Below are 13,351 nucleotides of genomic sequence, written 5' to 3'. Positions count from 1 at the left end.
CGAGTTCTGACTTCGAACCGCGGCAAGCAAAAAGGACTAGCATATCATCCAAGTAGAGTAAGCAGAACCCTTCCACTGACAAGTGGGCCAGATCCCTTTAGAATAAACCACGCAAGCGTCATATTAGCACGTGAAGAACACGCGAAGCGAAACCCCACCCCCTTCTCCGTCTCCGGCGAGCTAGGGTTTCTCCGCCTTGCTCGACGCAAACCCCGCTCCCGCGCGCGCGCCCGCTCGCCGAGCCCTCTCTCTCTCCGGATCTACAGCCATGTACGGCGGCGGTAAGATCTCTCGCCCCCACTCCCGCCCTTGCTAAACCCTAAACCCTGGAGATCTCCCTCACCCGCCGCGCCGTTTCGCTTGTTCCCTCCCGCAGACGAGGTCTCGGCCATCGTTATCGACGTGGGCTCGTACAGCTGCAAGGCGGGCTACGCGGGCGACGACACCCCCAAATCCGTCTTCCCCTCGGTGAGAGAAATGCTCCTTTTGCAGTTTACTGCTCTGAAACCACCGTCTTCGAATTACGCTGGGTCAGATTTTTTTCTTCTTTCCTTTCGAGGTGCCTAGAATGTGGCGGGGAGTCTCATTGTCACCAGGATGTTGTACTTAGTGCAATTGGGCACTGTTTGTGCTAAATTTGTGTTCAGTGCAACCGCGGAAGTTTCTGCTGGCCGTTGACGGATTAGTGCTTTATTTCTAAGCTTTGGAGCTATCTTAAGTCAGAGCGCTAGTGTTGCACTTCATGCTATATAGATATATCTGTCATGTTTTCTCTTGACTTATTTAGTGCTGGGACAAAGTCAGTTCATGGTTCAAGCCTGTGTAATGGCCCAGATTTGCTATTTAGCTATTGGTGTTGGTTCGTCTGAGCCTTGGTTACAGGCATTGTGAGTTGACTGGAAAACTGAACTTTTCAAGTGCTGGAAATTTCTGCATTGTGAAATTATGTTGTCATGCAACTTTTGCTTGTTAATTGGTATGCAAGATACCTAATGAGGACGCTTTGTCCAGTACAACTTATTGTGCCTCGTATCTGTTATTGATATGTCAAGGTTGTCGGTTCAATTGAACAAACGGGAGATACTGATGAAGCTAAGCCAGACAAGGGGGCTGACTCTGCATCAGATCCTAAGAATGGATCCAAACCTATGGATGTGGACAAAGCCAAGACAAAGCGCAAATTTTATGTAGGTCAAGAATTAGAATTCAGGAGGGATCATATGGAGGTCAGTACCTGCAAATTCTCATCAGGACTTGTTTCTCATGGTTTTGTTTACTACTATTGCTTATTGATTCTCTCCCTTTTCCCACCAAACAGGTGATCTCGCCGATGAAGGATGGAACAATTACTGATTGGGATGTTGTTGACAATATATGGAATCATGCTTTTAGGTGAATTTATTTATCTGCTTGATGCAGCTCTGAGCAACCTCTCCTCTTTAACATGGTTCATCATGAATCAACTACGGAGTTTATTTTCAGTGCCATCCTTTGAACTAGAATAAAGTTACTACTTTAAGCTCAGCAAGTTAGCGTTGGGTGTTATCTGACATGATTTACTGATCAAGTATAATTCCTTAGTCAGAATGTACATGCGACACGATTCCTTGTTCTGTCTATTGATTTAGCTTTTTTTGTTTTGGGGTGGGGGTGGGGGGTGGGGGTACTGTGACTTCTGCACTAGCTAATGTTGATAAGTGCTAGGGTTTTCTTGTTACGATGTGGCTATGTAATTTATTGGAGCTAGTATTGCTCTGTTCCTCTTTAGTGTCCCACTGACTTGTTCTATATTTCAGACAGCGACTGTTGATCAACCCGGAAGAGCATCCTATGCTGATAGCAGAACCATCTACAAACAGTGGACAGCAAAGAGAGAAGTATGTGTAGATGTTCTGTCTTTAAACTATTTACATTACTAACTCATATCGATTCAAAAGGATGCTACTCTTAATAAGGCCTAATTGAGTTGTACTACTCCCTCCGGCCAGAACTTTGTACCAAATCTGCAACAAGTAATACTGGCCGGAGGGAGTAGATCATCTTCCATGACTCGTAACAATCACAACTCAGTGACTAGCGACATACATAACTTATATCTTGGTGTCTCCACTACTGTTCCCTGAGATCTTAAGTAGCATCATAGGATGGCGTTGACGTGTTGTTACTGATGGCCGGAGGTCGTGGGGGCTACTGTCATGGAGGTCTGGAAAAGGGGCAAAGGGAAGGGATGCATGGGATTAATGCAAAACATGTTGGGGCTACATGCATATTTTTGCCAAATTGGCAACCGCTACATGCCACATTGGCTCGCAGTGCCTCACTGGGCTAGGCGGGAGGTGGCCTGACCAGTGACCACTTAGCGGTTACAGCACTTCAATGCACTTTGTTATGATATTTTGTCAAATCAACAAGGATAAACTACCTTCTGGATGAATCAACACATGAATTCTGGATCGGCATGTAAACTTACACATGCTGCTAAGCAATGAACACAAGATTGTAGTTGTAATATATTCTTTTTTGTATGGTTCTATGACAGAACTTAGTACTTTCAAGCCTGACCCTTATTTTCCATGTTTCATAGAGCAGCAGAACTTATGTTTGAGAAGTACAAAGCGCCGGCGCTGTTTCTAGCGAAAAATGCAGTATGTCTCTCTCAGAAATAATCCTTGATGCAATGAGTTTATTATTTTTTGATTGTTGATTGGGTTGTCAGGTTCTCACATCTTTTGCATCTGGACGTGCTACATCACTGGTGGTTGACAGGTGATCATTTTCTGAATGACATTTTACCCCTGCAACCTACTGTTTTGTTATAGATAAATGTCTCGCCCTTTTGCCATGTTAGCCTGATAAGTTTATGAACAAGTGCACCGTCTTATGGTGCCTACTTCGTTCATAATCTCCTGCTTGTTCAGTTGCATTTTAGATTTTTTATGTTGTACAACTTGTAGTTTCTCCTTAGTGGATCATCCTGCATAGCTTCACTTGTCTTCAGCAATAAAATAATCCTGTTCCGCCAACTTCATTTCACAATGACCATAATGTTGCATCTACCATATGTTCCTTGCAGCTTTAGTATTGTACAATGTGTGTTGCACCACCCACTGGTGTAAAAAATGTAGCAACAATTTGTTTTGTCTTTATTTCACAGCTTTATCATGTGATAAATTGTTGCAATATGACAATGTGATCTTGTTTGATGCAGTGGTGGTGGGTCCACTGTGGTTTCTGCCGTGCATGATGGTTATGTTTTGCAAAAGGTATGTCATGCTATAATATACTGATTATCCAGGGGAAGTGTACATTGCACTATTGCCATATCTAATAATAGTGATTTCCCCGTTCTTACTCTGTACTTTTTATTTGAAAATGTGATGGTCAAAGCTGCCATAAGAATTAGGATATTAAGATGTCAGGTAGGGTGCATTCTTTTCGGCTTCTAGAACCGGCTTCTCCTAGAAGCTGCTCTCACGTAGCTTCCTGGAGAAGCCGTATCTCAGATTTGGTTAGGCATCCAAAGTTTTAGGCCAAACTGGTTTGGTAGCCTAATCAAATTTAGGTGGCGGCTTCTCCAGGAAGCTGGGGGAGGGCAGCTTCTCGGAGAAGCCGGTCCAGGAAGCCGAAAAGAACTGGCATCCGTGACACCAACACCACCTTTTATTATTTTGCTAACTTGTTTTCTTGTGAAGCTTTTCTTTCTATTGTTTTTCTAACTTGTTTTCTTGTGGAAGTCCGTGGCAACTTCTCCAATTGGTGGTGAATTTCTTACTGACTGTATGATGAAAAGCTTGGAGAGCAAGGGTGTTACTGTAAGCATCTGTCTTGCTTAAGATAGCATACTATTCATTGATGTATGTTCATATCCTGTTTGTTCACTTCTCAGATTAGGCCCCGGTATTCATTTAAAAAGAAGGAAGTGAGCCCTGGCGATTATAAGGTATAGTTTCTTTAACGTTATGTTGATATGAAAACCTTTTTCTTGGCTGGTTGTGATTATTTCAGGCTAAGGAGAAATCTTTGTAAGATCAAATGTACCCTTTGTTGAAACATTAGAAGCGTGGTCTCACTATCTTTTCTTGCTGATTTATTTGCAGGCACTGAATCAGGTTTACCACATGTCATAGTTATCTAAATATACCCTTGATACCATTTCCAATATAGCGAATTTACTCCTCCCTGTCTATACCAATATTCATAGATACAGGAGCACTAGGTGGTCTTGTCAATACATCTATCTAGCCCGTTAAAAATGTTTGTGTTTCCTTGGTATTTATATGGTCTATCAAAGGGTCAGAATTTACCATATTAATTAATTATGATTATATTCCTTTCCAACTTACTAGCATTATGCTATACCGATTGCTGCCATTCTTATACAACTGAATGCCTGATGTCAGTACACTAGACAGATATGTAAAGGAAACTATGCGGTGTTTACTCTGTGACCCAATGTTTGTCTTTTCAGGTTGTAGATCTTGATTTTCCAAACACTACCGATAGTTACAGGTTGTACTGCATGGTATGCTCATTGACAAAACTGTAATTCTTCATCCATTATTGAATTCTGTCTAGATGCCTTTAATGATGAGGCTTAATCTGTATCACAGAGAGCTATTGCTAGTGACATCAAGGAGTCAGTTTGCAGAGTCCCAGATACTCCTTATGATGGTAACATTTGGAAATACATTATTTTTCTGTGATTGTTTAACTCTCCATATTAACACACAAGCTTGGATGATACAGTTTCAACCATATGTAACTCATACACACAATGCGACAAATATGTCCATTCAGACGATCCATGAATCTTATATAAGCATACAACCATAATAATTGAAGTTGGCTACTTTTTATGCATATCTTATGTTCCTTGCCACAAATTTTGTTTGTTGACTGATTTGATGCATCACTTTGTGTGTAGCATTCTCTTGCTCTGCGTTCCTGTTTTAGGCTTTGCTGTTTACTTTCCCTGTTTTATTTTCATGCAGAAGTGGCATATGCAAATGTTCCCACAACTTCGTATGAGCTTCCAGATGGACAGTAAGCTACCAATATTATTTAGACACGTATTTATTTCTAGTCAGATTATTAGTTTTATTTTATGACCAGCCATTTCCTCTCCAGCTAGATAAAGATTGTGCTCTAGTAGCTACTTTTCCCAGGAGCATCCTCCTCTCTTACTCCATCCATGCATGTGCAATTGTTATGCAAAATTATACTTTTTTAGTATTGGTAAACCAATATGTTATGCCGCTGAGAAAATCACAGTTTGGTAGCCAAAAAGTTCAACTCAAAATCCAATTGGAAGGAAGTTTGGAAGGAAGGGATGGTGGGGTGATTAATAAGTTACAGTTTGGTAGTTTACTGGGATCTGCCATATTTTTGTCTCCTGATACACCTGGAGCTTCGAGTTGTAATTTTGCAGCCTGGTAGACCATCTCATGATTCAACTACTACAGTTATATTATATTTTTGTAATGGCCATTTACATAGTATTTGGATTTCAGATGCATAATGCACAGTACACGGCACTTTCACAGTTGCAGTTACTGTAATTTCGTGGAAATATGTTGTTTGTGCATATACTGTTTAAGAGCATATGACTTACCTAATATTATATCCGAGCAGAACTATTGAAGTTGGTGCAGATAGATTCAAGATTCCTGACATTCTGTTCAACCCATATCTGTCTCAGGTGAGTGAGAAAAGGATATATAATGGTGCTAGTGGTAGATTATAACTTGTGCTAGTGGTAGGTTACGCTATTCCGGGAACAAAACCAGCTGATTGTTCTTTTACGGAAATTGCTTTATTCAGTAAATGCTATTAGTGTCCAAAAAAAAATCTGATGGCCTAGCTTACTTTTCTCCACTCTCTCTCCACACTAATGGTGTGATCAACAGACTATTCCTGGGATTGATGGATTTGGAGATTCCACGCCGATTCGTGGGCTTCCAAGAATGGTGAGTTCAAATATGGGTGTTATACTTCTGTGCAGCTCTGACAGTTCTTCATGTTAATAAATTTGCCACTACCGTTGTTTTTCCTCAGGTCCTTGACAGTGTAAATAGGTGTGATGTCGACATTCGCAAGGAACTACTAAGCAGCATCTTGGTAAAGACGTGAATTCAGAGCTGCATTGTGCTACATTTCTCTACTTGCCCCCATTCATGAGCTATAGATACAAGAATCATAAATTCTCCTGTTATCTTTTGTTAATGCAACTCTAACGTTTGCATATTTCTATTCTGGTTAGCTTTCTGGTGGCTCATCATCAATTATACAGTTAAAGGAGCGCCTAGAGAAAGAAGTACTAGAGGTAAAAGAATCAGAACTAGCATACACAAAAGCATTTAGATTTCTCACATAGAAATAGCAGGTTTGTCATCAAGTGTATTTCTATGTCATTCTTTTATTAGTATGTATATGAACTCAATTCAACAGCTTATTTACTTTGTTTGGACCCAATTAATTGCCAGGCTTTGCACCCTTGTTTTTACCTTCCTCGCAAACAGGATGAAACAAATCTTGTTGTTTCTTTTCTTGTTAGTGACTTGTGATTACAGTGTAGTAGTTCATAAAAAGGAGAATGCCTTGTTTAAGGATGTTGGAAATGGTTTCTTAGTCCCAATTTGGCTAGTCAGTGAATAGTCATTACAGTGTAGTTCATAAATTTTAAGGCTGCTGATAATGTTTTGGCAAGGCCCGTCCTTATTCTTGCTTCAATGTCTGCAGGAGTCTCCTCAAAGTGCTCGTGTAAAGGTTTTGGCAAGTGGAAATTCAATAGAGAGGCGATTCAGGTTAGATCAATCACTGTATTATTGTCTTTGTGTTATCTGTTCTTCCGAAATAAATGTGTGTGGAAGAATGGTCCTTTTGTGGGCACCCATGCTGAGATTCATCTTGTAGATGTTCAGTGACACAACTGATATATTAATAATTTTTGTGCAGTGTTTGGATTGGAGGGAGCATTCTTGCATCTCTTGGGTCATTCCAGCAGATGTGGTTCTCCAAGGCAGAGTAAGTTTGTTACTTCAGGGTCTGTTTGCCCTGCTCGTCTCGGACACATGACAATGCAATAACAAAATGCTATTCATCTGGCCAACAGGTATGAAGAGCACGGAGTCTCCTATATCCAAAGGAAGTGCCCATGAAATAGTGCAACATGTACAAGAATAATATGAAGAGCACGGAGTACCGGAGTACCGAAAAGATGCAGTGTGGGCAACAGTTAGATGGGACGCAGTCACCTTTGTTATGTGGGCGTATGGCCAAGTGATAATTTATTGTTGTTATGACATGTTAGTTTTTAGGTTCTGCGAGTGCAACCTGAGAACAAATTCAGCTAATGCTTGCCATTAGTGGTAGATACTAGTGAATCTTTTTCTGCCGTGTTGTAGAATGTAACCAGTTACCATTTAGTCTCCAGTGTATCCTTGACCGAAGTATTTTTCTTTTTCCATTTACATCAGCTGGTTGTTGCAACTTGCAAGTTGTGACTGATCGACCACACCTGAGTTAGCTATGACAACGCTTATTGAAACATCACTGTTAAGCCCCAAATCAAGCTTATGATTAGTTGGAGGCGCACTGGGCAACCAGTAAACTGCAAACTGAATAGAATATCACAATTCATTGAGTAATTTCAAATCTTGAATAAACAGTACTAAATCAAACAAAAGAGGGTTATACAAGCCCGGTTATCTCGCATTACTGCCCTGTTCAGTAATTTCGCAAGAACGCTACGAGTAAGTGAAATTTTCCGTTGGCTGGACTCAAACTGATTACCAACAGTACAGGTGCAAAAAGTGTATGTGTGCACATTCTGAATTGTGCTATCTTCGTAAACAAAGCGAATTTTCGTATCTTCATAGCTAATATTTCCAAGAACAGAATTGAGATCACAAGTAGTAATATGGAAGCACTAACAAAGCCGTTTCTTCATTAGTGTACACATTCTGCTCCTCGTTTCCCTTTGAACCTATATATATGTTGTCTATCTGCAGTTCTGCATCGCTTACAAAAGAACAAGAATACCCTCGTAAAAGCCCAAGGCTCTCTGGACTATATAATTCATAAAAAAAGGAAACAAACTGCTGCTGCTGCTGTATCTGCTGCTTTGGTGCAGCAGGTACACTATGTATGTAGAGCTAATGTATCACTGTATGGAGTATCCAACACTGTCTTTTCGGCATCATCTTTGCAACTTATGGAAGAAGTGCATTACTCTCTGTGTTTGCAGTGTCCACTGTCGAAACCAGTATGTCCGCGGGCTTGTAAAAGAAGCTCCTCCTCCTGCACCTCGAATAGGATCAAGAGCGACGACACGATAAATTATAAGGTGTATAAACGAGCTATGAACCTTGTTAATCCCTGGCCGCCTTGCTTCTCCAAGCAGCAATTGGCTTGGGAATGCTGTCGAAGAAAGGCTTCTGGATGCTGTCCAAGAGCAGGATTGGGAGAGGTATACTGAAGGCATCTGGTTTCAAGTTCCACTTGCTCCTCAGCCACACTGAAGCGATGCTGTTGTCTGAATCATGGAATTCTGGAGTGCTCGATGATTTCCTGACGGCTAGCAGGCCATCGCCATACGAGGGCACCAACCCGGTAGCCACAAGATCTTGCTGGCTACTGTTTGTATCTTGTCGATTGCCCGACTTTGGCCTCAGCGCCAAACCTTGCCCCGCCCTCGGCAATAGGCCACCAGTGCTGTCCTCCCTTGCTGACAACTCGAGATCAGCTTTCTGGCGCCGCCTTATTGGCTTTTCAGCATCATCAGTCTCCCGACTGGCATCCCCATTTTCAAGATTGAAGCCAGTCGATATGCTTCTGGCTTTCCTATGCTGACCTGGAGGGTGGTTCAGGTTCAGAAATTAGCAGGCATCAGAGCTTAAAAATCTTTTTATCACAGTGCTTCTCTGATTGCTCAAGAAATCTTCAGGGTTCATAATCCAAGCAAACAGATGTAGCTTTATTTTACCTTTAATAGCCATCGCCATTTCGACGCCTTCATCTGTTGGGTCCATGTTTGGAGTTGGCGCGAGGCCATAGTATCCCTGCAACAGGCTCATGGATGGCGAAACCATGCTCCGGGGCGGTTTCAGAAATGGATCCAAGGCAGCATTTTTGGGAGGGCGACGCATAGTCCAATCCCTGAAATAAAAATCATATTTCCATATTGATAAAGCACACGAAGTGTACCAGCAAAGAAGTCCACCGATAGAATCCAGGCTCAATAGTCAGCATCGTGTGAATGGAAAGGGATCAATCACATGGTGTGTCAATCATTAAATTTGAAATGCCAACCTGGGGAAGTGCTAAGAATGCATAGCATATAGTATCAACGAAATTTATGCGTATCTGTATTTGCTCGTCGGTGGGTGCCATGATTTGGTGTTCACTAGTGTTTCTGCAACCACGCCAAGTTCACGACATGTGTCGACAAGTGTCTTGAGAACATGAAAAGGTCAGGTCATTCGGGGGTAGTGAGTGAGTGGAGTCATGTGATCCATCTGTACACAAGCAAGCAAGAAGGCATTTTCTTTCCGCGTCGCCTTTGTTCTCTCTGGATGTTCCCACTTACAAATCCCTTTGGAAGGTTCAGAGAAAAAAAAAAGCAAATGCTCAGTTGATTGCCACTAGGCGTCAAATATGCAAGTGCGTCACTCTCAATAGTCAATAGTGCGACTGCGACTGTTAGTCGGTTGGTCGGTTCGTGTTGATTTCGGCCAAACCAACCCGCCTACCTCGATCTCACTGGCTGGACTTTGACTCGCTTCCACTGGTGGGACATTATTATTATTGCCAAGTAATCCTACCACGCAATTCAGGCTGAAATTTCTGTCCTAAGAATTGTTCATAATAATGACCCGTACTGTTCATCCATCCATTAATTCATTCACAGGAGACTTGGTAGGGGAACGGGAATTAGGCGGAGTTTTGAGCGCCGGACGCGAGTTGGCCACTTGGAAGAAATCAGGCGCAACCCCATCGCCGTCTCTCCTCCCTGGGTTCAGGTTGTAATCCACGCGAAGGGAAAACAAAACAAAATAAAATAAAACAAAAAAGGGGAAGGTGTTGTGAATGTGAGGTAGAGTACCTGGCGTTTGGGGAAGAAGAGGGAGGAGGAGGAGGAGAATGGGGTGCGGCGGGAGGGTGCCTCCCGGGGAGTGGGATCCGCAGCGTCTTGTGCGCGAACATCTGCAGGTCGGCGGTGAGGCCGTTCACCCTCTTCACGTCCGCCACCTGAAACCCCCGGAACGAACCCAAATCATCGATCCGGTCACGCACGAACGAAACGACGCCACGGCAGATGTGGAAAGGATCGGGCAGACGGCGGCCGGAGATGATGGATGATTCGTTACGTACCTCGACGCCGTACTTGATGGCGACGCCGGCGAGGGTGTCGAAGCGGCAGACGCGGTGGAGGATGTAGCGGCCGCAGGAGGACATGGGCGGCGGCGACTCCGCCACCGCCACGGCTCCGACGCGGAGGAGGCCATGGTCGCTGTCGTCCGCCTCCCGTGCTCCTCCTCGTGGTGGCGGCGGCGGTGGTGGTAACGCGGGCGCCGCGTGGACGCCCATGGTGTGGGCTCGCTGGCCCGCTCCGTCGCCCTCGGCCGCCGATGGACCCGGCGTCCGCCTATTCCTGGGCGTCGTCGGTGGCGGACCGCGCGAGACGAGAGCGAGAATGCGCTGAATGGGGGGAGGCAGGCAATAAAAGCCAGCGGCGCCACTGAAAAAAGGAAAGAAGCTTCAAAAGAAAAAATATTAAAAGAATGAACCACGCAACTTTTTTTTTATTTCCCCCCCCTTCCTTTAAGGCTTTGCTTGGGTTTGGTTCACGTTCCTTTCCCAGGTTTTGGTTCGGCTGCACGGAACGGAGACGACCACGCCTCGGGCTCGTGCTCCCAACGCGTGACATGTTTGCTGTGTTCACTTGCGATGCACGCTCAAGAGCAAAGCAAGCACCAGGTCCAACACGCACGAGCTAAGCGACCTGGTGTTTTTGAACTCACACGACAGACACAGGCCTGGACAACCTTTTTTTTCTTCTCAATCTCGGTTTCTTCTCATTGTTCCTCCGTCAGTAATTAAATTTGAATGCATCTATACACTAAGTCATGTTTAAGTACATCTAAATTTTAACAAGTTTAACACATCTTTTGTTGGACGGAGGGAGTACTATTTTTAAGCGAACGTTTTCTTTGCGTCCCTAGCAATTCGTCGGTTATTTGGATACAAGGGAGTAATGGAACAACGTTGAGCCTTGCACAACGAACATCCGTTTCTGTATTAACTCCATGTCTTCCTCTCCGTTTTTAGGTTGGATCAAAAGGAAATTTTGATCTTGGCAAGTTGAATTGTATACTTAGACAGTACTAGTACATCATTTTCACAATCTATGTCCCCTTGGACATTTTCTATAAGCGTCACAAAACTTGACAAAATCGTACCATATTCATTCTCTCTACATAAGTAACGAAACCAGAACAATACATCAGTGGGGTCATCCTTTAGAATTTACTGGCGTCGTTGCATACTATTAGAAGAATTTTTCTATTTCTAAGAAGGATGAGCAAGAAGTCATTGGTGTCATTTGACACCAATGTTTACATAGCTCCGCCCCCTGAGTATATCTTTCTTATGGAAGGAAGAAAGCAATATTGTAATTGTACTGATGTGCATTTTTTTTTCTCCTGTACGTACCAACTTTTCAGGACAAAATCGCAGAAAGGTGGGCGCATATGCGGAAGAACTTTTACATCATCATTATTTTATCAACGTTGATGTGCCAGCAACCAAACACGTGACAAGCGCTAATGATTCCGGTCAAGATTTCAGTTTGGACCAAGTACTGACAAGTAGAGAAGCGAAGCTCTCCAACGAACGAAGTTCTGCTTTTCACGTAACGACTCTTACTTAACTTAACCGGCCGGCCGCTTTCCCCAGCAATCCTGGAAGTAGAAGCGCTCTCGCTCTTGTTAGGTGGCCATCTCTTTCAATTCCCTCCCGTGGAATTCATAAATCCTCACAATTTAGTTATTCCGTTCCCCTCAAAAGAAAAATGTATAGTTATTCCGTAGTACGCCTAATAATGGGGCTGGCTGATTTTGGTACATACAGATAATGGTCCGGATTAATGTCCCCTCTCTCACTCCCGTCCTTGAATTAGGAATGGAATATAATTAAAGTTTGTACTGTACTATTACTATTTCTATGCAAGGTACTACTCCGAAATGATTGATGGGCAGCCGCTGGTAATGGATTAATTTCGTTGTAACTTGAATTGATTTGCCTTGACGGAGGAAAACAGTCGCTCGACGACATTTTTGCGAAAAACATCTACTCATCGTCTAATTCGTTGAGTAAAGATCCTAATCCTCGTTTAGTCTCTCTAACTTTCTGACCGGTCCAACCAGACGGGCCAGATTGCCATGTGAAGCGGGTCGGGTTTGTTTTTTGTTCAGGGGAATACTGATTCGGAATCTGTTTGTTTTTCGTTCCCTGATCAGACGAAGGCTAGCAGTGACCTGTGATTCAAAAAAGAAAAAGAAAAAGAAAAAGACAGTGCCCGACTCGAAATCTGAAATCACTCAACAATTTAGAATCGGATGGAGTAGAGCTGTGCTTATCCTTGACAGCACACAAGCTAGCTACACAATGAATCTTGCTGTACATACGCACAAGGTTCCTAGCACAACAACAGTATAAAAAGTACTCTGGCCAAATGGGTGACCGGCCCTTTCTTTCATCAATGCCCAAAGCAAAAAGGTACCGGCCGCTTCATCAATTTCCGTAAATCGACCGAGTAACGCTACATCCATCCATGATCCCACACTCGCTGAATCGATCGGCAGTTAGCATATACAGGCTCAAATGTAATTAAGCCAGGCATCATCAATCCCGTCGATCAATGCTTTGGCAAATAACGCTCTCAGCTCACTCTACAAATACGGAGCTGCCCCTAGCCCACCACGGCACATTCTCACCCCGCGCGCCATGTACATGCTACAACAATGGCGATCAGCCGCCGCTCGCTAGTCTTCTTCGTCGTCTTCGTCTTCCTCGTGCAGCTGGAACTCGCAGCTGCGGCGACCTTCGTGGAGCCCCCCTACGAGACCCCGGCGCCGAGGAACCGGGAGGGCAAGTGCTACAGGTCCGTGACGGAGACGACGCGCTGGTGCGGCAAGCAGGTGCTGCTGTCGCTCCTCACCGGCGACGTGCACATCACCAAGGACTGCTGCCAGGTGCTCCGCCGGGTCGGCGACCCTGCCTGCAGCGTCAACATCTTCTGCGCCTCCATCGCCTAGCTAGCTACTGATCCATTTATAAGCCCTTCAATTGT

The 13,351-nt window shown here is 43.8% G+C and overlaps 2 protein-coding genes across 4 annotated transcripts; one reads left to right on the top strand and one right to left on the bottom strand.

The window, feature by feature from the left end:
* Nucleotides 1–118: 118 nt before the first annotated feature.
* Nucleotides 119–7,508, top strand: LOC100833000 (actin-related protein 4). 2 transcript variants are annotated; one of them, XM_024457556.1, is made up of 21 exons: nucleotides 119–281; nucleotides 377–468; nucleotides 1,053–1,226; nucleotides 1,319–1,392; nucleotides 1,797–1,877; nucleotides 2,585–2,645; nucleotides 2,717–2,766; nucleotides 3,209–3,263; nucleotides 3,735–3,812; nucleotides 3,887–3,940; nucleotides 4,098–4,109; nucleotides 4,469–4,522; nucleotides 4,611–4,671; nucleotides 4,992–5,043; nucleotides 5,632–5,698; nucleotides 5,907–5,966; nucleotides 6,055–6,117; nucleotides 6,260–6,322; nucleotides 6,739–6,803; nucleotides 6,955–7,023; nucleotides 7,112–7,508. In XM_024457556.1, exons 1-21 carry the CDS (start codon nucleotides 269–271, stop codon nucleotides 7,155–7,157), a joined length of 1,344 nt encoding a protein of 447 aa, XP_024313324.1. In that variant the 5' UTR covers nucleotides 119–268; the 3' UTR covers nucleotides 7,158–7,508. The 2 variants fall into 2 exon arrangements, with proteins under 2 accessions (XP_024313324.1, XP_003559002.1); XM_003558954.4 differs by lacking the exon at nucleotides 4,098–4,109.
* Nucleotides 7,509–7,847: 339 nt separating this feature from the next.
* Nucleotides 7,848–10,755, bottom strand: LOC100829464. Of its 2 annotated transcripts, XM_010231024.3 has the most exons (5): nucleotides 10,372–10,755; nucleotides 10,103–10,248; nucleotides 8,984–9,156; nucleotides 8,366–8,851; nucleotides 7,848–8,298 (listed from the first exon to the last, which is right to left on the bottom strand). In XM_010231024.3, exons 1-4 carry the CDS (start codon nucleotides 10,585–10,587, stop codon nucleotides 8,370–8,372), a joined length of 1,017 nt encoding a protein of 338 aa, XP_010229326.1. In that variant the 5' UTR covers nucleotides 10,588–10,755; the 3' UTR covers nucleotides 7,848–8,298; nucleotides 8,366–8,369. The 2 variants fall into 2 exon arrangements, with proteins under 2 accessions (XP_010229326.1, XP_003562209.1); XM_003562161.4 differs by having other exon boundaries at nucleotides 7,848–8,851; nucleotides 10,372–10,753.
* Between the last annotated feature and the right edge of the window lie 2,596 nt (nucleotides 10,756–13,351).

The sequence above is a fragment of the Brachypodium distachyon genome, chromosome 1, assembly GCF_000005505.3.
Source record: "Brachypodium distachyon strain Bd21 chromosome 1, Brachypodium_distachyon_v3.0, whole genome shotgun sequence".
In the NCBI taxonomy this organism is placed as follows: Eukaryota; Viridiplantae; Streptophyta; class Magnoliopsida; order Poales; family Poaceae; genus Brachypodium; species Brachypodium distachyon.
Note: the sequence above shows the minus strand (reverse complement) of the source record. Positions and strands in the feature narration are given on the sequence as shown.